Source organism: Triturus cristatus, chromosome 5_2, assembly GCF_964204655.1.
Source record: "Triturus cristatus chromosome 5_2, aTriCri1.1, whole genome shotgun sequence".
Taxonomy (NCBI): domain Eukaryota; kingdom Metazoa; phylum Chordata; class Amphibia; order Caudata; family Salamandridae; genus Triturus; species Triturus cristatus.
Genome location: NC_140588.1, coordinates 487886511 through 487913536, shown reverse-complemented (window position 1 = coordinate 487913536; position 27026 = coordinate 487886511). Strand labels below are relative to the sequence as shown.

Genomic DNA, 27026 nt, shown 5'->3' with positions numbered 1-27026 from the left:
ACAGTGTTTCAAGCATTAGCTGTTCGTTTACTAAGAGAGTAATCCTTGCGGATATCACTTTAGCAATAACATAGTTCAAATGATTTATGCTGATTGTTTTATAAATTTGTATTAGATAACAAATCAATATTTGCCGTATTATGATTCTGGTCCATTAAAATACTTAAGAAATGGAAATTGTGGAGGGAATCTAATTTCTGGTGTTGTTAAATGATCCATTTTAATTTTATGGGATAGGGATGCAAGTTTATTCTGTTCGCAAAAGATGAAGTCATCCAAATGCAGTTTGATAAAAAATACTTTGGACTGTCAGACTGGTTGCGATGCTCATTACTCAACACTTATCTGCTCCGATGTTATCCTTGCTAGACTCTTTTAAAATTACATGATGCCAATGTCATGTCACTTTCATTTAGTAAGATGAAAAGATGTTGGGCATTCGAGCAGTGATTCATTCAGCTTTGAACTGGCTTCAGTGCTGGTCAGGCAGCTGGAAACAAGTTGGTTGTCTTGTTTGTCTGAATGTAGTGTATGCAAAATGTTGGTCGTCTGGTTTAAATCCTATTTGCTCCAGGTGTTCTATTATATTTTTGAACATCTTTAGTAATTAAATGGCAAATATACGAAATGCCTTTCGCAAAGCCTGCAGTTTGGAAAATCAAATATTAAAGGTACTTTGCAAGCAGTGGAGACTGGCATCTATGGGGAGGGGGCGGGGGCGGTAATGCGCGTAAATATTAAAAACAAAACTTACTTGAACCGACATCCTCTGCTCCAGACCTATGCTGAGGAACTGGATGCAGCAGTGCGGGCATCAATCCTGGTGCTGCTGTCATGCTGTTTTGAGGGTGCGGTCTCACTCGGGGCTCACGAGCGCCCCGGAGTTCTGCACTTACTCTACCCAACTGTCCTAAGACAGTTGGGTTAGAGGTTTCAAATTGTGCATGTCTGGCTGGCCGTCGCAAAAAGGGACCTGGGCACTTTTAAAAGTGCACAAACAGCCCACCCCACTGACTAACAAAGGCCCCCACAGCCAATGAGCCCCTGCGGTGTGGAGAACCCCCAAGCTCCACAGCACAGTGCCATGGCCTGAGAGCTCCTGAGTGAGTCCAGAGGGAGGGCTCCTCCATGTATTTTGCAGGGGGGTCCCCTCAAGTTTCATTATGCCACTGGACCACCCTCCTTCCAGCTGCTGTCATTCGGCAGAGGCCCTGCCCAAGTCCTGACGATCGGTTCAGGACGAGAATATGAAAAACAAAATGGTACTGAATTACCATTTTATTTTTTATCTTTAGGGGTATTTTAAATGGCAAAAGTTTTCACACAAATTTGCATATTTTAGTTTCAGTTTTAGTGTCAAAAAGACTAAAGTAAAAATTCAAATTTGGTATAAAAAACACCCAAGCAGTCATATATTCTTGGTGTTGAGACAAAGGGATTTTCTCATCTGAATAATATCTTTCAATTGGAGTAAAAAAGAGAGCTTAGGCATTTGCACTTTAATCTGAATTATGAACCCAAACATTTTTAATAGCAGAAAATAAATTGCCGTAGGGTTAGGTGTATGTTTATAGGGATGATCATAACTCATAAATTTCCTATTTTATTTGTGAAATTCCCCTCATGTTTTTCCATTACATTTTCATCTATTTACAGAGGCATAACATGAGTAATGCTGGGCAAGGCAGACAAGTTATGAGTTTATGATTCCAACAAGAGCAGTATAAAAGTCTTTATCATTTTCCATTTTCTCTACCCCTTCTGTTTTAGGCACAGGAAGGCCTGGTTATTATCAGTATTGTGAGAGGGATAGATAAAGGGCTAAATAAAACGAACACACACTGCTCTATTTGTTGATATGTCAGGGTCCAATAGCTGCCTGTTCTTTGACATAAAACACTCCCAATATATTCTCCCTGAAATATGAGTTGATATGCTAGTGTATCATTCACACATTGTGAAAGACTGGGTTCATGTTTTTACATTCCTGTCTGTGAATTCATGCTTCTGTAATTTTAAGAATGGTCGTCTTTTTACTGACCAACCTTTATTGGAAAAAGTATACATGCAAAATGAATGATCAATCAGCCAGAAGCAAGAAGACAAGTCAAATGGATAATGGCATTGAGACACCCGCATACAGAAAACACAAAGAAATAGCAAAACATAATTTCTGCAGTTGGCTTTGTTGAATATTGATAAACCTTGTTACAAATTACGCTTAATTTGTAAGTGTAGTTGAGCAAAAATGAGATAGATATTAAGGCTAAACTGGACACGCCGAAGTTAGGCTCAGCTTTAGTTTAGTTCAAGGTGAGCAATTTAATTTGCAGGAGAAAATCTTTACCAGTGCTCTTTAAGGGTCATATTTATTGTTGCAGAGGAACAGAAGGCATTAATATGTACAATAAATAGGATAGGATGGGATAACATTTATAAAGCGCACTAATACCCGAGGGTGTCAAGGCATTGGGCAGACGGAGGATAAGAGAGAAGCTCGTAACAGCCAACTATGATGAAAATAGCCATGTTTTCAGCAGTTTTCCAAAAACTGGAAGAGAATCCGCGTTGGAAATGGAGTTAGGCAAGGGGTTCCAGAGTTTGGTGGCTGCTACCGAAAAGGAGAGACCGCCGCATCTGGCCCTACGATATCTCGGGGAGATAAAAAAAATTCTGAGTGGAGGATCTCAAGGTCTGCCCAGGGGTATACCATTGGGACATGGTTTTCAACTGCGGTGAGCCTTTACTGTGCCAGGCCTTATATACCATGCTCAGGGCCTTGAAGGAAATGGGAACCTGATGGGGTGCCAGTGCAAGGCACGGATCCCCTCCTTGACTGATTGGTGCTTCGGAATGTTAAGGATCAGAGGCTGCTGCTTTCTGTGCAACCTGAAGCTTTTCCAGGGGTGCCACATTGATGTTGAGGTACAGAGCGTTGCAGTAGTCAAGCCGGGAGGTGATTAGCGCAATGATGGTGGCCGATGCAGTTCAGACGGACTATACAGCAGCACCTTTCTAAGGGTTCTTAAGACATAGAAACAAGTGCTGACAGTTTGGCTGACTGGGGAATCAAAGGTCAGACCCTCTTCGAAAGTGACCCCCAGATTTTTCGCTGTCCTAACAGGGACATGGAGGGGACCACAGTCTGCCGGCCACCAGGTATTTGACCAGATGGAATTCTGCGAGCCAAATACCAGTAACTCAGTCTTGTCACCATTAATCTTAAGTGAGTTGCCCTTCATCCAACAGATAATGCTGGCCCTGCACTGGTTGAATTTCTTTGCGACCAGTCGCAAATCATTTGAGATTGAGTGTCTGTATTGGTGAACCATAATTTTTCACTTTTTCCTCAATAATTGTATCTCTGTAAGTGGCATTGCAGTATAACCACTGGTACTGTGCCAATCCTTGTGTGATGTAGCCCATGATCACTCTACGCTGTATAACAAAAGATGCACATACTGTGTTAAGGTTGGTGACAGTCAATGTTAACTTTTTATGTTGTGTGAGGAGAACTTCGGAATTTATTGGAAGAAGTAGAACTTGGCTGAAAGTTTTGCAACATAGAAAGTTAAGCCATGATTCTTCAGCAATTATTGTGAAATGCTTTGTTAGCCAAAAAGGTGCTTGGGAGGGTTGGTTCATGCCATGGTGTATTCCTGGCACATTTAACTTGAGGTCACTTTTAATTAAGATGCTATGCTGAAAGGATGGGATACCTCAACAGCGTTTCCTCTGTAGAACGAATCGTTTTTTCCCTTTCCTAAACAGCACTTGTATGTTTCTCCCCAGTCTCGGCCTATCATAGTTGGTGGCCTGCAGTGACCAATGCATGTCAATGACACCAGATTCTATGAGATCTCCACATATATTCTTACAATAGCTCTAACAATATGACATACCTTAGCTTGCTGCAGTCCTGATTCCAGATTAATTGGCTATAAAGACATACAAAAAGTAAATTGTAAGATTTTATTGAGGGCGGCATCAATTATTGTGAGAAACATTAAGGGCCTGATTCACAAAGGTGAACGTACACTTTTGTGTAAGTTTATGTTTGTTTAGGAATTCACAAAACTGTATTTTAATAGTGAGTTTACAAGGGCCGCAGCTCCATAGTCGGGGTGGAGAACTCCGCACACAAAAAGATACGACATGCCTATCCCTTTTTGTGCAGAGTTTTCCGTCCCAACTGCAGAGCCTCCACATTCGTAAAATGACTACTAAAATGCAGTTTTGTGAATTGTAAACAAACGTAAACTTACACAGAAGTGTATGTTTACCTTTGTGAATTGGGCCCTGAGATTTTACTTGAAAACGATTTGTAACTTAAACATCAGGCTGGTGTAGTGGTCAAAGTAAAGCAATACACCTTCCTGTGAAACAAACTGTTTATATATGTTTTAATGCTTGGGCAAAGTGGGCAATTGCGCAGGACCCCACCTTCCAAGGGCTCCTTTGTAAAGTGAACGTTCTCTCTCTCTCTCTCTCTCTAGCTCACCTCTGTCTATGTTCAACTCTCTCCTCACTGCCTATTTGTACCTCTGATTCTAGCTGTCTCCTTACAGTGTCATCTTAAGCATTTTTGGAAATAACTATTTTATCAAATCCAAAGTTTTTACTAACAGGGTTCCCCTAAATATGCCTAGCTGAGGGCCACAAAATCATTAAGACAACAATGGGTAAAAAACACAACTGCTTCAGTTGAAAAACAGAAAGAATCTCTTGCATGGGATTGTACATTCTGGCCCGTCATCATAACAAGGGTTAACCAGCAGAGACAAGAAACCACCTCCTGAGAGTTCACAGTACAGGAAGTCTCCCTACAATGAGCGTGGAAAACCGGAAAGGCACCAAAATGGCTGACTGTTTATCAAACCAATAGACCTAAGACAGTAGGACTCATACTAAAATCCACTGCCATAATGGTTCACAACACATTTGCACGTTAGATAAACATTACAGACCATTGAGAACCTTTAAGTGCATGTATGTTCCGTCCCTGCTTGCCTGATGGTTGTATATAAGAATATCATAGACAGAAATATCGTTAATGTTAATATTAGTGAAATTTCTAAATTGCACTGTTACCAAACGGCGTCCTGGCACTAACCAACAATCAGATATTTAAACATGTATCTTTGCCAGAAATCTGATACACTTAAAAATCACGTCCAGTAAAAACAATTAATAGGCAAGAAAGTTGTGCAAAACAGTACAAAGTGCATTGTGTCATAAATAATGTATTAAAAGCACACTCATTAATCACAACTGGACATAAGCCTAACTGCAGATTTATAAAAACTGAGGACATAAAAAACTGTGCTACCCATAAGCATTTGTAAAAAACATATGAGCTGGAGCACTTTCCTAAAATTAGTCTTTTTCAAGATCGGGATAATTAAAGAATTTCTGGGTGAGTCGTAAAAACTACAGAACATCAAGAAGTGAAGCATGTCCTATGGAGACTTTCCATCGCAGCCACAGGACAACAGACTCTGTCCCTTGCGCTTCCCCCTTAGTTGGGCCAGAAGAAGATAGAAGAGGTCAAACCAGAACCTATTCAGTAAGAAACAATCGTACAATTTCACAAACCCTAATAGGTACCATTCAACCATCTGCGTGGTTCTTAACATGATAAAGCGACGTATGCCGGACTTCGATAGCTCCTTGTCTTTCCTGGCTATTGACTGCTGTTTAAAGAAGTCTACCTTAATGTCAGCCAGTTCTTTCTTATTGCTCAATTTAGAGTTAGCAAAGAGGTCTCCTCTACCCACACTCACAAGGCACTCCTTGATATATTTAAGCCATGGGACATGGGAGACATGGTCAAGGGCCATGCAGTCCCTTAGAATCATTTTATTTAATGATGTCCCCTTGCCGGTCCAGATTTTTAACCATAATGACAGCGGGCAGTAGGCTAACAGGTTGGTGAGGTAGGTTATACCGAACTCTTCATGTACGATGAAGGTGGGGGTACCCTGAGGAATGCTAGAAGCCGTCTGAAAAAGTTATTTTCATCAATTTGGAGGTCATAAAGGGTGGTGTAGCCTCAGCTTTAAATGCCATACAATGCTTTTGTAATGCACTTGGCCCTATAAAGCTGTAACATGGCCTCAACAGGTCTTTTTCCCAGTCTAGAGGCAAAATTATAGGTAGCTGCAACCGTGCGGGTAAGATCATTCTTCTTACGGATTTGTAGGGGGCCCCAGTTCATCTTAGCATCCAGTAGAGCCCCCAGATATAAAAAAACACTCGTCCTCGGAACCGAAGTGGACCCGAACTTGAAGGTGTAGGCCCTACTTGAGCTGGCACCTACTTGCATCACATAGGACTTTGAATTGTCGACCAGCAGATTCTGATCTTCCATAAATTGGGCAAAAGATTTTAACCACGTTTGCAGGCCCCTCTCCATCCTGGCCATCAAAACGGCATCATCTGTGTACAGCAGAACAGTAAGGCCAATGCCATCCCACCTGGGGATAATCCACCTTGGTCTCCAATAACACCTTCTCTAGATTGTTTATATATATCAAATAAAAAAAGGGGCCAAAATACAGCCCTGTCGAACCCCTCTCTGAATAGAAAACAAGCGTGTAACCTCAAAATCACTGGAATATCTGACCACAGCCTCCGTATCTCGATGGAGATCTTGTGAAAAAATAACAATGTCCCTGTCCACCCCCAGGGATAGCAAGGTCTGCCACAGCTTGCATCTATTCACACAGTCAAACGCGGAGGACAGGTCTATAAAGGCCAGGTAGATGGTATCGGGGTGGGCTACTGTGTACTTGTTCAAAATGATAAGTAGTTTCAAACATTGATCTATAGTTGAACGGCCAGGGCGAAAACCATATTGGACTTCCGACAAGATGTTATTCTCATGAGCCCAATTACACACCCTATCTAATAAAATGCGTCCAAACAGTTTGACCACAGAGTCCAACGGGGGGATGCACCTATAGCAATGCATGCTATCTCTGTTCCCTTTTTTAAAAACTGGGACGATGATGGTGTTGTCCCAGGAAGCCGGGGGACCAATTCTGATTCGGGAAACACTCTGGCCCACAGGGCACTGGAACATTTCCTCGAAGTAGCTAACCCATTAATTTTCGGCAATATGGGCATCAAGGGCATTTACTGTGTTGGAGGCCAGGAATGGACTATTGACAATGCTCCAGCACTTGGTGTAACTCTTGATGGCGCTAGCCTCCATAAGCTTACTCCAGGCATCCTCCTTCAGTGCCTCCTTTCGCCTGACCAGGGCTTCTTTATACTGCTTTCTACAGGTTCTTACTAGTGAGATATCTCTTGGGGTGGTGCGCAATCCTTCCTTAAGCCTACAAGACACACACGAGCAGGCAGAATCAAACCATGTTGGGGCCCCTTCTGGGTGTCCTTTGGGAGCGGGAGCCTTCAGTAAATCAGCTATTGATTGGGAAATGGCTACAAAGGCATTAACAAAGAAATCTCCTGGCTCCGGCTGCATGGCCAAACATATCTGTAACTCGTGTTGACATTTGGCTAAAAGGGTCTTGTGGAAAGAATCGGGGATAATCTGAGCACATTTGAGCCTTCTACCCCCATCTGTGGCTTGCAATAAACCCCCCCTTCTTCCCCCCATGTTCTGACCTAATAAGCTAGCTTGAAAACACAAAGGGTTATGATCACTATGGATGCTCACTTTGATGGTAAATTCCGAAATTAAATAAACAAATGGGGGTAGAGACGCAAATAAAATCTATAAAAAAAGAGTTGCTATCGTTCCCTTTAAAGGTGGGGGTGATATCAGACTGACCTGGATCCAATTTGCCCATTGCTGATAAAAGATCGAATTCGCTCACTAGGGCATTTAGAGTGTCGCCCTGACCACTGTGTTCTAGGTGCGTCCCTGAGAGACGGGGACAGGATATGTTCTTGGATCCCCACATAAATGGGTATTAAAATTACCAACCAGTACAAATTGAGTCGTATGGTGAATGGAGATGTTAAGATTGGTCAAGAAAACGCCCTGCCAGGATATGTTAGAGAAGGGACGATGTGGCGTTATAAAAATTCCAAAGCAATAGTTTGCAAGTCCCACTTGAGAATAACAAAAGCCTGCCAGCATGGATTATCTGTGGACAGTACAACAATACTACATTTCAACCTAATAGAAACATAGACAACCAGGCTACTCTTAGATCAACCAGCCCTCGAAGCCCTCGTAGTGGGCTCAAAAAAGGACTTAAACCCCTCCAATAAGCATGAGTTATTGATGACCCTCGTCTCCTGCAAAACATATGACATCAAACTTTTTAACAAGACAGCCCCATCCTGTGTTCATGAGCTTGCATGCCAGACCGGCTATATTCCATGAGATGAGTTTACACTAATTAAAGTCCAAATAATTGCCTCCAGGACCACCTTGATCAGGCAGGTGAATGTGATCGGGATGCAAAGTGGGAACTGGGAGTCAGTCACAGTTGTATAAGAGCCCCAGTGGGGCGAAGATGTTTGAGACTTGAACAGGTGGGGTCACCATTTGCCACTCCTGATGGGCCAGACCAGGAGGCCTCCTTGGGCGCCATGATCTTGTAGATGTTGCAGGTAACGGGGGTCTGTAAAAGAAACCCAGAGGGAGGGCCAAAATGGAGGTGAGGGGTACCCAAGGATTCATTGAGTCAATGTGTGTCTTAGGATGCACTGCAAAAAGAATTACTACTGATCTCAGAATTAGCTGTGTTAAATTTGTTAAAAGTATCAAATAGGACATAGGATTTTATAAATTCTGAATCCTTTATGTTCCATCAAAGGCATATTTTTTATTGTCACAGAAACTGAATGTAATTGAATGTTTCAAAATATGATTTCCCCAAATCCATTTTTACATGTTCATTTGTTTACTATTTTATTTGCTAATTCCGGATGCTGTGGATTGATGATTTTTTAAAAAATCATAAAAGGTTTTAATACGCTAAAAGAATGTATTTATTACAAACAATTAATGTTAATTGATTGTCAATTCAACCATCCACAATAGACATACTCTAACTGGATTTTAAAAATCTGTCATTCTAGGAAAGTAATATGGCAAACACATTTTATTATAAAGCAGCGTTCAGCCTCTGGGCACAGTCCACAGGTTGTATGACACAACCACATATGCCTAAACCATGCATTCCTTAACAACACAGTCGTAACAATGAATGCGTCTTAACCACCCATTCCTTTACCACGCAAGTCTTTACAATTACTTGCCTTAAGGAAAGCGCTGGACTTTGGAACAGTATAATTTACTATTTCAAATAGTACGCCCAACAGTAGGGAAAGCGTTTGACTTTAAAATCCAATGGCGCTTTAGCTAAGGCATGTCATAGTAATCTCATGCATGGTAAAGGAATGCAGGCTTAAGACTCATTCGTTGTTACGAATGAGTTGCAAAGGCATCGCGTGATTCATCTGTCTTTGTAATTGCTATTTCTCTATTCCACATTGTACTGAGCATTAACACAATAATAAACAAATGTGTTTGATGTGTGGTACAAAGAACACCAAATGACATACCTGTATGACATTTACAATCTGATTTAGGAAACCCACCATATGTTCTGTCACAAACCAAACCCCCTCTTTTTACCAAATTTCCTCTCCCCACCCCCCATCCCACCCACTCATATCCTTTCAGCGTCTTAGTGTTCATTAGTTTTATCTGACAAGAAAGTCCCAGGTATGAAAACTGATGTTTAATAAAATGAGATTTCACTATATCATCTAATCAGGTAAGCAAGAAAAGCTATTACAACAAAATGTACCCAAGCAGTTCAAAGATGCACCCCATGTCCACATAACAGAGAGGTATACATCTACCCAAATGGTATTCTACGCGTGGATGGTTAAGACATAATGACACTTAAAATAATCCTCATGTGTCTTTCATAGGTACAGACATTATAGATATAATTGTGAAACTGCCAATCAGCCAATTGTGTCACAACTTGATTGGAAACGACCCCAGATCTTATCATATGTGGGTACTTGATAATTTAATTGGTAAATTATCTTTTCACATGAGGCCACTTGAAATAGTTCATGAGTCAACGTCTCTACTTTTGGATTACCAACAGTCCTCCATGATTGCCGAATGTGTACGATATCACAATTAGGGTGGGGGGATCTCCAAATTTTCAGCGACTACACATCTAAGATGTCTTTAGTCTCAATGCAGGCCACTGCTAGTGGTGCATACCCGCCGTTTAGCCTGGCTTGCCTGCATTTATCATGCAATTGTAAGATTTTCAACCAGTCCTCATTTGTGTAGACTCTACAGCCTATAAGACCAACATTCCTTGAGTTGGTGCAATACAGAACATAAAAAGCTTACTTTGTACAGATAATAAATCACCCGTTTATAGATTACCAACACATTCAACTACCTAAGAAGTTTATACATTGCTAGAATATTTGTGTCGGATGGAATACCTTGCTGACTCAATGTGTGAACTGTCGTTATCATTATCGCCATTGTTGTGTGTTGCATAGTCAAAAATCATTAGAGGATTCTACAAATGATTTCACCTTCCATGCAATAAAAAGTTGATTTATTGACCACACGCCTCTCTCAATGAAGTCAGGCCAGACAGGTTCTTTGCCCCAATCCATAGCACGCCATTGCCCCATAGAGTTGCTCCTACATGTAGGAGGCTATCTATATGAAGTAGATAGTGTGCCTTCTGCCAAGCAAAAGACATGACATTCAGGATTGGTCATTTGCAGACCATTCCTTTATTATCATGTATAAGGTTCTGATGCCCTGCATTTTACCCCACCGTGATGTTTTCCAGGGTGTCATGCAAAAAGAAGCAAATTTGAGCTAATTGAAAAGATATCGACTATGACTTAAAATGTGTAAGTTTAAGACGACCATATTCTACAGAGCCGTGCAACTTGGCCATTTTCAAGCAGGCCTTCGTTCTGCCCCACACAGATATCCCCTTGTGGAAAGTTCTGTCAACATGTTCCTTGGGATTTTTAGGGTAAGCATCGCAAAGACATAGTTAATATGGGGTGCTATAATCATTTTCATTTCTTGAGTCCTTCCCCATGGAGACTGATTAAGGGTTGACCATCTTGTTATGTCCTGTTGTATCCTGTCTAGTAGGGGCCTCAACTTGTCCTCTAACATCTTTTCAAGACGTTCCTTAAGAAATACCCTGGATTATTTCGACTTTGTTGTTTTACATCGAATGGGATGCAGACCCAGACAGCTACACTAGTGGATCTGGTTAGTAGAAAAACTTCTAATTTCTCCCACTTCATACAGTAATGGGAGAACACTGAGAATTTGGTTATCAGTGCTGTAAGATGCATGATGCAGAATATTTGGTTTGATAGGGTTAGTATTATGTTATCTACATAAAACATGCTTTGTGCCCATTAACTGGGGTGGGTATGCCTTATTATCTATGTTTTTTCTAATGGCGATTGCCGGTGGTCCTGGACAAGGACAAAAGGTAATGGGTGTGAAGTATACCCAGTACACGCTACTACTGCCATGGGATTTGAGTGAAAAACCAATTGATTTTAGACAAGAAGTCTAGTCCTAAACCCATAATGTCCAGGACTCTAAACAGCATTCCCATTCGACCGTATCAAATACTTTTTTGCTGCCCAAAGTTATCCCCATATTTAAATTTTCTGCATCATGTACCTCTCCTAAGGTATGCAATAGTGATTTTGAATGGGTTTCGAAAAAAGATGTTGGGTAAAGCCCACCTGGTTGAAGTGTACCAATGAAGGCAAGACCATTTTCAGCCTATTAGTCAATATTTTGACCAAAATCTTCATGTTAACAGTAATTAGCAATATGGGCCTTCAATTAGAACAACTTAAGGGGTATTTGCCTGGCTTTCGGATCAGCAAGATCTTGACTTTGTTAGTCTCAGGTGCAGGAAGATGACCCTCTCTCACTTCCCTGAACACATCATACAGAAGTGAATTATGAGGTGCTGATTTATCTAAATACCCCTCCAAATCTGGTGTTCTGGAGGTGAGAAGTTTGTCTACTACAGTGATACTCAAAGTACATTCTGGGGACGCATGCGGCCCTCCTTATCTATACGTGCGGCCCTCTGCTATACAGCAGCACTGGGCTGCTGTTTACTTGAGGGAGCACTGATATTAATTAAAGGGGCTAGCATTTATTTCCAACTAAACTAACTCATTAACTAAATTAAAAAGAAAGAAATAAAGGTGTCCTGCAACTCTTTAGGAACACATTATTTTTTAAATACATTTTGCAACAAACGTGAAAAAAATATTAGTCTCTACAAAAATCCCCAAAAATTGCATTACTTTAACATGCAGAAGCGTTTCACCTTAGTATATCAGTGCATAGAGATGTATTTTTTAAGTGATAGTTTGCAAACATCAATTTAGAAACATTCATGCTTCCCCCAATCCTCATCATCCCCTTTGGTATCGATTTGTTCCCCCAACCCTGACAACAATGCAAATAGTGAACTGAGAGGTAAGTCAGTTGTTATGTTGACCGTGTTAGTGGCCTGGGTTGCTATTACACATGGACAACACCTCTCACCCTGATGTCATCAATGTGACCCTCTGTCACATGACAAGTCAAACTTTTTGGCCCCCTGGAAAATGTTCGTGAGTACCTATGGTCTATTACCTAGCCTATTTCTTCCTCTGCAATGCCTCCCTCCAACAGTTGGGCCATTTCAGGTGAGAATTTCAGTAGCCATAACTCAGAAAGAAACTGGTCTTCTGCTTAGGTAGTGCATAATATCCTAGAGAATATACGTTTTTATAAAACTAGCATAAGACAAAAAGAATGTCCCTCAGAAGTGTCACTCTCCAGCCCTGCCTATCATTTACTACTGCTGCCACTACGCTGGTAGGCTAGAAGGCGGTCTGCTTTTCCCTCACGTTCATACAATATTGCTGTTTTAGGCAAAATAGTTTTTTCTCAGTCTATGAAGTATGTACCTTGATGATGTCGAATTTTGCTTTTAAAAGACCCAGGTTCTCAGGTACTGGCTTTGTGGTATATTGCGCTCTAAGAAGTGTTACTTTCTGCTCTAAAGCCTTCTGTTTCCCAAAATGGGCGCCTTCTGACGTTACATTTTCTTGTCTAATTTCTTCTTGAACATATCCGAGCTATAGGAAATGTGATGCACTTGCCTGCAGCCTTACATGCTCGCTTTTCCAATATCAATATGCTGAAAACTTAAAATCAAAAACTGAAAGGCCACAGCTGCATTTCACTAACACTTGTCAAGGTACACGAAGAGCAGTGGGAAATCATAGAGCTATTGCATGGTGTTGGTGGAATTATTTTTGACTCCAACTCTTTCCAGCCCTTGCTAAGGCTCTGCGATAAGCTTGGAAGGGCTCCCAGATAAAAGAAGACATCCTAACTGGATTGCGTTGAAGACAGACAGGCTAAATCGGCGTATGAAGTAGTAACAAAAACATCTGGAATTGTCACTATCGCAGAAAACTAGAACAACATTTCTAATCCGTGCAGTATCTGAGTTGATGCATGAAAAATAGAAAGTAGCAGCAGTAGCTGGAAGATCAAATACATTTACATTGGCAGCGCTCACAGTAAGAGAGAAAGCAGTTTAAGAGGGAGAGGATTATATCAGATTAAAGCAAGTGAGCCACACTAATACAGCTAATATTAAAAAATGTGTAACTTAGATCCTAGAACTATTGTTCATTGAACTGAAAGAACCCTTTCTTATCATCATATGTACCAGGATATACTTAATGAAGAGATGAAAATGACAAACAATATTAGTTTTTAGTAATTTTACTGGCATCCAATCAAAATGGCAAATGCTAGGACAAGTCGCAGTTAGGGAGGATGTTGAGACGCCCACTGGGTTTACACTACAACATACATTCCTTAGGTAATGTTTGAATACATTTGAAGAAACTTGCATTTTCCCCATGCAAGGCAGCAGTGTGCTATGTGCATTATTCAGTCAGTAAATCAATCTATATTTGGCTAATCAAACATAAAAATAACTATCATCATAAAACAATACATTCATAGTTTAAAGGAATCTTGTATTAGAATACAGTAAATGAAGCATAACAACAGATACAAGCTACTAAAATTCAAATGAAAATTAACTGTCTCCTGGCCATTAAAGATTGTTTTTTTTTAAAAGTTATTACCGCAAAACAGTACTAATTCAGATAAAATATAATCGTCTTCTAGCTCTAAAAGATTCTTTAAAAAAATGTATTACAGCAGATCATATCTCAATTGTTTGAAGTTGATGCAAAAATAACAAAGCTGATCTGCATTGGATATAATAGATTTCTTCAATAAAGGCCTAATATATACTATAATTTAATCTCTTTATAAAATGTACAAAAGAAAACATAGGGCCTCATTACAAAGTCAGTCGGAGCGCAACCGACTGACTGTCGGGTGCGGTTTGACCAACATCTTCCCCTACGGTCAGAGGCAGCAGTAGGCCCAGCGGTCAGAATGTATTCCTTACAATAAGGGCAGTGCCTGCTCAGGCACCGACGTAAGGATTACGATGTACCTTTCGGTCTGCTTTTCTATGGTGGTCCGACTGCCATAGAAAGGCAGACGTGAATGGACTTTGCGGGCCCCTAGCAAGGCCCCTGTCCCACTGTGTCTTCACTATGAGGCCTGGGGGGGCACCCCTCAACATCCCTGAACCATGTGGCTGGCACCGTATGTTTAAAAAGGGCATGTTTACGATTGCTGCTTGTGCTGCGGCCCGCAGCACAAGCCGCAAAAGTAACCATACGCTGTACGAACCCTGTGAAGACGGTTGCATTGTAATTCGGAATGCGGGACCTCCGACTCCTTGTCGGTCGGTCCCATTTCCGACATGATGTTGGTCGGACACTCATCCGACCGGCATCGTAATATGGCCCCTAGTGTAAAGCGCTCTGTTGAGGCATACCATCACACAGACAAACCACATGGTCTCGTGACCATTCACCTATTTTCAGGAAACCAACCAAAAATAGAAATGTACTTAGTCAGAACTAGGTCAACATATACCTATCTTGGGAGTAAGCAACAGCTGATAAATAGTTGCAGACCCTCCGTAGTTAGATGCAAAGAATGAGCAATACTGGTGACTTTACTTGCTTCCAACCAAGACCCACGTCTCTCTCCATGAATCCAAGAGAAGAGTTATGCTGTAATACTGGTGATAGTAAAAAAGGATCCAGGACTATAAAAGTATCAGATTTATCTAACATCGCTCACAGGTTTTCTACATAGCCTAACCAAGGGATATGAACTGTGTGGTTGTGAGAAAAACTATCCCAAAGCATGGTCCTATTAAAGGAAGTTTCCAGCTTTGTCCATAAAGCATGCTGCAGCACAAGGGCCCAGAGGCTAATACAGTCTTCCTGGTAATTTATACCCATCTCCCAATAACATGTAAAATGTGAACAGCTAAATGCATTAGTCTTTTAAGATATTTTTTTTTCAAATTTTCGAAGACTCTCACACTGTACATACCCCCACACACCTACACCATTACAAGCCACTGAAATTCATTTAGATTTGTAAACTGTGGCCTTCTCCTTTAAGGGCGTTTGCCCCAGTTTGTTCACAAATCTAAAAATAGGCTCACTGGGGCTATCAAACTGCTATTTCCTCATGACTCTCTGGTGAACCCAATTCCCATCTAAATCACACTGTATACCCAGGTATGACAAAGACAAAACATTCCCAATTTATGTAAAGTTGTGGAAAACAATTTTACCAATGAAATTACTTTAAAAATCAAGTTTGTCTATGTAAGGAGCAAAATCATCTAAAAGTTTTGCAAACCATTAGCAGTCCAAGATATCAGAATGGGAGAATGGGAATTAAGTAACCACTATCTTTAGACATATCATGACCTTTTTGTACTAAGGGCCTTATTATGACACGCCGGTCCGACAGCCCATTACAACCTGGGCGGTCGGACTGTATTGGCACCTCCGCAACCTCCAGGGATCAGAGATCCCTGGTGGTGTTGTGGCGGTTTTAAGGCTGCAATATGTTTGGCGGGGCCGCTGTGGTCCCACCAAGCCTATTATGAGTTTCCTCACTGGTGGGACTTCCATGAAAAGTGTGGCAGTGAGGAAACAAAGGGAACCCGGCAGGGCACCCTTGTGTCTCTATGCCATGGGGCACATGTTGTGCCCCCTGTCTGCATGCACCCCCAGTTCTTGCAGGGCATGTATTTGACAGTCCATGCACTGCAGGAACTGCCTTTGATGCTCCAATTGTGGTGCCTTTTTAAAAGACACTGACTTGGGACCACCAAAGAACTGCCCACCAGAGACTTTAAAAGCTGCGCATTGGTGGTCTCAGAGTGGAGCAACGGTGTGGCGGACCGTTCCGAGACTGCCAAAGTCCTAATAAGGCCCAAAGAAAATTTCTAAGCCATTAATATAAATATGAAATGAAAACGTCCCATAGCAATCATTTGTCTGGCACCCCTCTCCGATTCTGAAGGGATTAGAAAACTCTGGGAAACAATCGTTACCTAAATCATAAGAAACTCCCTCATGTGGGGCAAATCTATTAGCACAATAGCGCTCAGTTAAATTCTCACAACTCCAGTCTGTGAAATCTATGAGTCAAAGTCTCACAATGCACACCGTTTTACTTGCAACAAATTACATTAAAACTTTATTTGCAATTTAGTTGAATTTTTTCTATACCACAGAGTAAACTCTGTTTTTTAAAATGGTTAACATTTTGGTGTTCTGTGCAGAGCACAGAAGTGCTACTTTCAATGGAATAATGAGTGCTGACAAGCTATATTGCATTATTAATTACACTTACAAAATAGTAGCCTCCAATTACCTGTTTCTAAGAAAAGTGTATCGATAAAATGCAACATGGTTTTAGCACTCAATAATTCTTTTTTTGTGCTTTTAATATCAGTGTATACATGAATATATGGGTATTTCTCATGGAGGTAGACACTGAATATGGGATTACCATCAGAGGTCACAATTGACATAGGGTCCTAACTCTGTACAGGACACCCCAAAAGGATAATTGAGCCCTTATTTCTGAGATGAGCATCATTCATTGCCTCTTCATCACAGCTGCTGCAATCTGAAATTATTGAAATTTTCCTTCCAATTAAAACAAATTGGGCCAAATCTCACTTTGTGTGTTTGCTGGAAATTCAGGGTTTAGGTACATGTAAAAAAATATTTAGGCTCACATAAACGTTGCTCTTACTTGTTGCTACAGTATAGCAAAGATCGCTGACATTCTGAACTACGTTTGCAACAATGTGCCAATTAAAGAACCTCCAAAGAGCATGAGAGGGCATTCACAGAGTACTATGCTGCTGACGTACAATCAGCTCCGGTCCGTGCAGGTAACAGCGGTGGGACGGTGGGGCCGCGTGGGGGGATTTCGAGGGACAATGCAGAGGGGAAATAAAATAAATAATTAATTTTCCCTCAGCATCGTCCCTCGAAATCCCCCCCAACACGGTCCCACCGCTGTTACCTGCAGGGACCTTGGCTGCGTACAACTGACACAAGACTTAACTGTCTATGTTTAGGTTTTGTGAAAGACATGGAAGGAGCAAAAGTGAACATTTGCATATCTTAATGTCATTCGAATATGGAAATATGCCTCTCTATTAGAAATGGAAAGTAAATATCTTTGGCCACAATAAAAATATAAACAATTTGAAATATTACAAAATATGATGAAATATCCTGCAAATTGTGAAAAACGGTCCTTCAAATATACAGGATTATAGGTGGCGTTGGTGGGTTGTACCCTCTTGGGTGGCAAGATGTTTGCTTCTAATTTAATAGGGACTGGCGGCGAGGCTGAGAGAATAACCTTACAAATCATGTAATGAGTGTATTGTACTAGATTATAATTTTAAAACCATTGTCTGGCATAAATGCCTTGTCCTAAATATAATTTTAAAATATCACCCCATTGGAATTAGTAGTAGAAAATCTACATCCAATGTGACAATATTTTTGTAAACAATATTTAGGACACAAACCCTATCAGTCTTCCATATACAGCGATCTGTCAGGAAAGTTCCACTTTTTTGGTAGGCTTTTACAATTCTGAGCTCATCTAATAGAATGCAAACTTTTCTGCCCTCATGATCTTTTCCATCTACCAGATGCCCACTACCTCTCAGGGGAAGACTTTAAATGCTATCAATAGAAAGGCTCCCTTTAGAAGTCTTCAAGCGCTGTTACTTTCCATTTTGAAAAATAAGGTAAATACAACATTTACGGCAGATCATGCAGCCTATAGGCTAAAAAATCTTCACAACTCTGGAATCCAAAGACAGTGTCTTATCCCCTGTTTAGCAATTCTTGAGTACTTCATATAACAAGTGGCTGCAAATATGGACAAGTACTACTCAATTTGTCATGTCTCTTGGTGACGATAGTCCTTCTTGCCACCTTTTCCCTCTTTGTAATCTGTTTAATCAAAATCTGGGTTAAAGACTAGTGCATATTTTTTTGTCAATATTCTGTCTATCCAAGAGGTTTGTTGGGCATGGGTAATGTTATTAATGTTGATCACAGATTTGTGTACACATACCCCAACTTATTGTTGCCAAACATACTTAACATAAATAGCATTTCTGTTTCATCCAAATCGGATCCCCGTGGGGCTCACAATGAGAATATTTTCAAAAACATACCTAGAGCTACCTCTGTGGTGCATGGCCATGCACACTGACTTGCACTCTGTATGACAGCTTCAGAGAGGGAGAGGGGAGAAGGAATAGTATTATTAGTAGTAGTAGGAGAATTAGAAGCCACCATTTACAGTAGGGAACATCAGACACAGGGATGCTGAAGGATTCTTTTAAGATTACACAGTTATTTGTAAAGCAGAAATAAGAGCCAGCTACCCTGCATTCAAGCTCTGACCACAGTAATCAAGATTTGAAATACAAAACCACAGGAAAAAAGATCTATCCATCTATCTGTCGCTTCATCTGCCTATGTCTATAGGTTTATAATATATAAATAAGTAACAAATGTCTTATAAGCATACTGTTTCTTTGAGTTAGTTCATTGTGTCTCTTTAAGCCAATTGAGAAATGGCCTATTTGCTGATTTGCCTTCCCACTTGGCTGTGTCCACCCACATGCCTGTCTGTTTTGAACTGAAATCTGCCTGTCTGTTTACTTCTGTTTCTATCAGTCTTTTAATGACAGGAATATATAGGCGAGTGCACTTTTCCGCTCACCTCAACTTATTTAGATAAGGGCTTTCTGTAACAATATGCAAATATGATGATGGGTTAATCAAAAAAGAATAGTGACGGCAAGAGCTTATACATACTTGAACCTTTAAATTATTGTCCTGCTCTTTAAGCATAAGAGTCTTATCGGTATTTATTTCCATACATATGTTCAGATGCAGTGCCTTTCTTGTGCAACTGTCCAAAATTAAATCACCTGCAAAGTCAAACTGTTTGGTTGTTTCGTGGCTTGTAATGGGGTCTCACCGGCTATTCCACAAAATAAGGGGGGTGCCATATGACTGTATTAGATAGCAACATCCCCTGGAGGTTATTATGTCTTTGAAAGATGAGTGGTTGAAAATGCCATCCTTTGTATCTTAAAATTAAGTTCAATTGTGTACCAAGACGCTCGGAATTCTCATTTTGAAAAAAGGGCGGTTTACTGGTTAGAAACATAATGTAACTTAGGGCACATTGTAACTAATAGCTTGAAAACATATTTTCACATAACTGTTCCCAGTTTTCTAGAATATTAGGGAACATAAGCAAAATTACTTTCATTTGTTATTTCTATGATAGTTTGAGGATAAAAATGTGTTAGAAAAGCAGAATTTGCAGTCCATTAATTGAAAATGCTCAATTTTTCAATCAGTGATTGATTAGGATATATCACATTTTACTGCCTGCCCTTGGTAACACTCATACTTAGGTAACTGATTAAACACATGGGGATTAAAAAAAACTGGAAAAATGTCACAGATTGAGGGCTACTCAAGTCACCCCCTTCCCACTACACTAAAGATTGCCATAGGGAATCCTTATTTAAAACTTGTTGTAACAAAAATAAACAAAATGATTCATTTGCTGCACAATTTTAATTGAAATTGGCTAAACACCAAAGGTTTTATATGCTACTCTGATGCAACACTTATAAAATATTCCAATACATCATGATCTGCTGACTAACTTTTATCCTCACAAAAGGTATTTTAGGGGATGTTTACCTCCTAAGAAAATGTTGATGCAAACATACCCAACACAAACTTCACAGAACATATTCTCTAAGAAATTTGGCTAAAAGGCATACCAGCGGCCATGTTAATAGAAAGGGCATATGCGCCTGCTGTGTGTGCCCCCATGTCACTTTGATATTACAGAAGGGGCAGCAGATGTTTGTACGACCCCTTCTGTTATATAGATATTACTGGCGCACATCTCAAGAAGGCGCTCCATAATTGGCATGGAGGCGTGCCCCCATGCAAATATGTGAATCTCTTTGACTCTGCATCCCTGCCGTGTTATGGAAGCGGGAACAGAGGCAAACATGAATTTGGGAGACGCACTGAAAGTGCGCCACAAAAAGGAGGAGCACTTTCAGTGTGCACCTTAAAGGCAGCCCTCTGGAGGGTAGAAAGGGGGTCCCTGGAGCCCCCGGGCATCACATTGCAGGTGGGTGTGGTAACTCACTGCACCAACCTGCAAGGAGATCTCTCTCCCCTCTTAAAAGTGCAGGCAGATTGCTGCCTGCACGGTAAAACATGGAGCGACGTTGAAGCAGCCGCTCCATATTTCACTTGAAAGCGACACTGCCCCAGGACAGCACGAGTTCACTGCTGCCCTGGGGGCATTGCATTCACTGTAATATAGATCGCTCTCCCTGTTTGCGCAAGGCACATCTATTTAAAGGTGCGCCATAGAAGCAAATAGGGAAAGTGCACAAAATATGTAATACGGCCCCAGGTGTAGGTTGTTATACTAATCAGGATGTGAATCCATAAGGGTCACCTACTCTTTTTCAATAAGCAGTAAGCGTCTCTGTTCAAATCTAAAATTCACTAACTTTCATTTTCTGTTCTTAAACTTTATGAGTACATAACCCGTGATATAATGTGAAAGAAAATTTACTTAGAAAGAGAAGGATAGAAAGTTACACTTCTTTTCTTTGACAGCTATGTTATTCCTAAGGTAAAACAGATCCTATCTGCTTAGCATAAGAAAAACATTCTCTTCTCAAAGATATGTTTTTCATAAACTTCATGAATAGTCTGACCAAATGTCATCTTTTCGTTTTCAGTAAGTTCTTTTGAAGTCACAAATATCAGCCAATCATTTTCCAAAAATGTACTCATTTTGTACCCAAATATCTTTATTCCATTTTGAATAGACACACTGATTTTTTCTCCAACTATCTTTCTTCAATATTTAATAAATTAATACATGCCACTTATTGTCATATGTTCTGCGGTATAAAGAGAATGAGGTGGTACTTAAATGTGTCAGTAGTGGTCCAATAACAAAGTAAAGCAACAATTAGTAAGGAAGAAGAAAAAATTAAAAAATATATATGCTTAATCTATTGCTTTGAAACTCTATATTACCTGTAGATATCATTGTGCATCAGTGCCCTCTGTCCATTGGAATGCATGTGGTATGAAAATCGGGCCTATCCCTGAGATCACAATAATTCCTCCCAAAATTGGAACATACCTATAAAACATTTCTTTCACAAAAGCTTTTGGGGATTACCAAACCAAAGGATTGACCACTTCTATCACAGAAGTCAACCCCTGCCGCTAAACTTATCCTGATAAAAACCTTCCATGTAAAACTGGCCCATTCCATACCTGAGAAACATCTGAACCGAAGAGGAGGCTAATTTTAGAACAACTAGTTGATTTCTCCACTTGGACAAGAAAGTAAAATGGCCATAGTTTGCAAATCTGCTAAAATTCCCTCTTGTGCTGCTTAAACACCAGCAGAAAATATCACCTGGGTCCTACAAACTGATTCAACAGCTGTCATTCACAATTGTCTACACCATCTGAAGTAGCCGTAAGACTGATCTCTGCACAAACAAATTATGAAAAAGAACATTTCACTTTAACCTAGCGTAAGATGATGTTTAGATCTTGCAGTCGCTTGCAGGATAACTACAGTTACACAAAATATACTTTGTATCTTTGCAATAATTGCACTTTTCCCACGCCATTTTTAAGGGAAAACTGTGGCTGCTGAGAGTTGTGTAAACAAGATCTTTGCTTAGGCTTTTAAATGTGAAGTGATGGCCATCTGTTGTGATCTAGGTGTGAAGGCTTTGATGGAAGCTGGTAGTGCCCAGACTGAATGCATTGGGCATTCTGAAATGCAGCTGCTGTCAAATTAATATTTCCTATTCATGGAGGGGCTTACAATGGTTGACAGGCAACATAGAGTGTAATTCATAATTTATACAAGTAAGTGTAAGGTAGCAGTAAACATTTGTGGATGCATTATCAGGCAAGACTTGGATCATAGATGAATAACTCTCCTTACAAGGAGTTGTCCTTGTTAGCATGCACCATGATGGTAGCTGCAAAACAAAAAAGTACAAAAATATATGCTTTTTACTCTGGCTTCTATCAATTTCTCTTTTCAATCGAGCATCGTCACTAGCCAACTTTCCAACCACAAGACGTCAAAAATGTAGGTAAGCATTGAGAATCTCTTGGTGGTCCAGTATTGTCAAACACATTCTGCTAGTTACACGTTTTAAGCCACCTATCCATGGCTCATTGTACAGGTTAACTTCATTATCAGTCTATCATCCTGAATTGTGTCTCCTTTGCTAATCTGGTTGTGTAGTAGCACTAGATAGTCTTCCCCTTCCAGGATTTGCATCTCACCACACAATGGACTATATAGGTAATTTAAAGCTGAAAGGGCTGTTCAACCGCTCGCCAGACAAGAGTCATCAGTTCCTCAAGTTGAATATAACCTTCCTTAATGTGAGATTCCACACTTGCCTGATAAGAATGCTACTACCTATAGAGCAGCCGTGGTTAGTTGAAGCAAAAACCAAAGGAGTTCGGGCTGGACTGTTCCCATGAGGCACAGGGTCAGACTGATTTGCATATGGCCATGTCTGAACTGGGGTGGCAGAGTGGGCTAAAGAACAGTGATGGATCAAACCCAGATCTGTTTACTGGGTGTGAGTGTTTGATTGGTTCTGATGCTCCGTCCATCACCACCCCCTTTTGTACTGCTTTGTTCGCCATAAGTTGGCAGGGTATGCTTAGACGTGAGTCCCTTGCTCACTTTGCCATTGGATTCAAGCAAGCCTGGCTAAAGACGGCTGAAATGCCAGAAACCGGTCCTAGGAAGCTTGTTTCCGGTCCAGGGAAGGCATGGCTTGGCAGTTCGGGCTGGACTGTTCCCATGAGGCATAGGGTCAGACTGATTTGCATATGGCCATGTCTGATCTGGGGTGGCAGAGTGGGCTAAAGAACGGTGATGGATCAAACCCAGATCTGTTGACTGGGTGTGAGTGTTTGATTGGTTCTGATGCTCCGTCCATCACCACCCCCTTTTGTACCGCTTTGTTCGCCATTAGTTGACAGGGTATGCTCAGACGTGAGTCCCTTGCTCACTTTCCCACTGGATTCAAGCAAGCCTGGCTGAAGACGGCTGAAATGCCAGAAACCGGTCCTCAGAAGCTTGCTTCCGGTCCAGGGAAGGCCTGGCTTGGCAGTTCGGGCTGGACTGTTCCCATGAGGCACAGGGTCAGACTGATTTGCATATGGCCATGTCTGAACTGGGGTGGCAGAGTGGGCTAAAGAACGGTGATGGATCAAACCCAGATCTGTTGACTGGGTGTGAGTGTTTGATTGGTTCTGATGCTCCATCCATCACCACCCCCTTTTGTACCATGGTTAGTTGAAAGCAGAAAATTTGCTGAGAGTGCACCACGGTTTTCGGATCTTGTTTGGCAAACACACAGTTTTTGAGAAACATAAAAGCTATAGCCCAGGCACACGAGATGTTTTCTGCTCATGCGTCACGGTTACTGTCTGATTTTCCTGCCCAGAACTGCTGTCTCTTGCAAGGAAATCTAGTGACGATCGCCCTGGCGAAAATAGGCTGGGGCAGCCATCACTGTGGCCTGACTACTCTGTGGCAGATGGGCTGCCTTGCCATTGGTTTGGAGTGGTAGAGTCAGCTGCGGCTCCACTGGTTCTGCCACTGCTGGAGCGATCCTTCCAGCTTCTCCAGCTGTAAACAACAATTTATCATTGGTCACCCACTTCACCAGTCTGTAAAGGAGCCCCTGAGCACCTTAGAGGATGGCTGTAATGGACCTTCAGCTAATAAATACAGAATTCCCGACTTACCTGTTCATCATTCCAATGCCACATAATGCCTGTATGACTTTCTAGGAACAGTTTGTTACAAAGTGGACAAAAATCTCCAGGCTTGTCAGGGTCACTTGAAATGTGGGTCTGGTAATAAACCTCACATCAAGTCAAAGTCATGCTAAAGATTTCTTGCATTCTCACAATTTCTATTCACTTCATCTGTTTGTTTCTACATCTAACCCTCTAGTGTTCTGATTCACTCCAATGCATGTCTCAATGTGTTTGACTGTTGGTCTGCCTGTTTGATTGCTTGTCTGCCTGCGTATTTGTCTGCCGCTTTTCTAGATCAGTAGTAGCTCTTTCAGTAGTTTCTGATAGGGCGCACATCATGGCAAAATCACATCTACTAAACTTTAAATAATTCGGTAGCCAGTTTTATTATTTTTTCATTTTATAATTAATCTATTTGCTATAGCTAAATATTGCAGTGTTTTTAATTAATCAAACAATGAAGTGTCATAAATAACACCAAATAATTTGCATTAGAAGAAAGCAGCATATGCTGCATATTGTTAAGTACTGGGGAATTTTCGACTTGTCGCATGCAGAAGCTGCAGATCTGGGGCAGAGAAGTTTAAGTCATCGTGCCACATATTAACAAATTAAAATCCTTTCCAATTAGGTTACAAAAGTGCAATTTCTGTCATCGTGTAATAAAAAGATGTGTTTCTGTCCCAGTTTCGCCTTAAGGAAAAGGCATCTATATTGTTACAGATAGAGGCTGTTCTCAGTCAGTTACAGTGGCCAATCCGATTATGGCAGGGTTTAGTGCAGTAACTGACTCCAGACTAATTGAATTATGTAATGTCTCCAAAGATCAATTCGTGTGATTTGTGTCCTCCCCACGGGCAGTTTTGGAAAAGTACACTTAAATACCTGAAAATGAAATCCAGAGGTCTGCCCGAGTTCACACTATTCAGACCCTGGCAAAAAATTAACTGATAATGAACAATCTTTTCTTGTGTTTCTTTAAGAAGACCTGGATAGTTTCATTGAATGCAATTGCATTTAATAGCTTTATGTGAATGTGTGTGTGTGTTTTTTTTTTTTACAAAAATTAAAGTTATGGCGTAAACACGAAAAAACATTTTTCACTCGATTCACATATTTTTATTTTATCACATGTACGGTTACAGTGCAAATTCAAAAAATGCATCTAGGGCCCTGAATACGAGTGGCCTGGTTTTTTATGATCCATGCTCAAACATAATTAAAAATAATTTGGAGCTGACAATACCCAGTAATTACCAAGTGTGGAAAAGATCACACATCCGGATTCATTTTCTGTAGGTCAAAGCTTTGTAATTTAATGTGCAGATTAATATCTGGCCATGCCGATTTTTGTGCAAAAAACATCAAAGTCAGTATGGTATTTTCCATTTGAAAGGCAAACACTTGTAATTTGAGGTAATTATCTCACCCAATAAATTTCAAACCCTCAGTATTGTTTTTTATCTGGCGTGATAATTATGTCATGACCTAATAGGGCACTCACAATCGAGGCCTTGTTCATTTGAAATCAATGTGCAATCAAGGCTGATTGCACACATTTGTATCTCTGTGTAATTAAACATACATTTATATTCTGCTGTTTGCAGTGGTCTGATAGCTTCTGTTTTCATCCTTTGTTGTATTCTTCTTCGATTGGTGCATGCATGACTTTTCACCTCACTTTTCTTGTGGTTTGATACAGACGTAGTGCTGAGGCGTGCTCACCTCTGACATTAAGGTCCTTTTGAAGTCAAGCCTACAGTCACCGCATGTGCTGCCTGTTTAGAGGCATATTGTGGCTTACCTAGAATATAGAGGGGCCTGGAGCCTGCAAATTGCTTCCCATTGGTTGGTTTTCATTGTCTCTCTCATTTGCCTGGTTCTAATTCATGTCCCAACTTGTCATCTTGTGTTCGTCCATCGGATGGAGCATTTTTTTGTTTACAATCTCTCTGAGTGGCTGGCATCACTGCTTCCTCTGCTCGGTTTTCAAGCACTACTTTTTTCTTTTGTGTTTTAAAGGACTCTATTAGAGTGTGTGTTTTCAAGCCATCTCACCTTGTACTTCTCTTTACCTGCACTCCATGTTGATCTCGTTTGCCATATTGCTTTTCCCTGCCCTCCTCCCTCTTGCGCTTGCCTGTGTGCTCCCCATTGCTTCCCTCATCTACCTCGTGTTGCTTTCACCAACCTTGTGTTGCTTTTGACCCCTGTGTTTTTGTGTCACCTCCTGTGTTGTTTCAGCGTTACCCCGACCCTCCCCTGTGTTGCTTCTGTTTCCCCCACCTGCCCTCTACAAAATGCTTTTGAGCATGTATTAACTTTTTAGTTACCAATAGGTCACTGCAATGTTTATGGACTTGAATTGAGGTAAGGACAGACACCAATTGCATATATTTCATATCAGGATCTGTCACAAGGTGAGGATGACGTTTGGCCACTGGTGACTTTAGAATTTCAATCAAGTGGCATATAGCTGAAAGACTTTCTTACGCCAATCCAAGCCAATAACTTTCTTATCTTATAGTATTTTGTGGTTTAGGGTGTTATAAAAGCTAGACGGAAAAATACTTGTCTGGTTGTTATTACGAAATATTAACTTTTTTATT

The 27026-nt window shown here is 40.8% G+C and overlaps 1 protein-coding gene across 4 annotated transcripts in view; it reads right to left on the bottom strand.

The window, feature by feature from the left end:
* Positions 1-27026, bottom strand: part of TBX20 (T-box transcription factor 20) — a 117886-nt gene that overhangs the window by 20990 nt on the left and 69870 nt on the right. The window contains exons 7-8 of one of the 4 annotated variants that reach the window (XM_085607482.1): positions 18705-18761; positions 3903-3938 (exon numbers count right to left, since the gene is read on the bottom strand). The exons of 1 other annotated variant lie outside the window; for it this stretch is intronic. In XM_085607482.1, coding sequence (XP_085463608.1) covers positions 3903-3938; positions 18705-18761 — 93 coding nt within the window. The remainder of the gene's footprint in view (positions 1-3902; positions 3939-18704; positions 18762-27026) is intronic. 2 more of the 4 variants (XM_085607484.1, XM_085607485.1) reach the window with 2 other exon arrangements.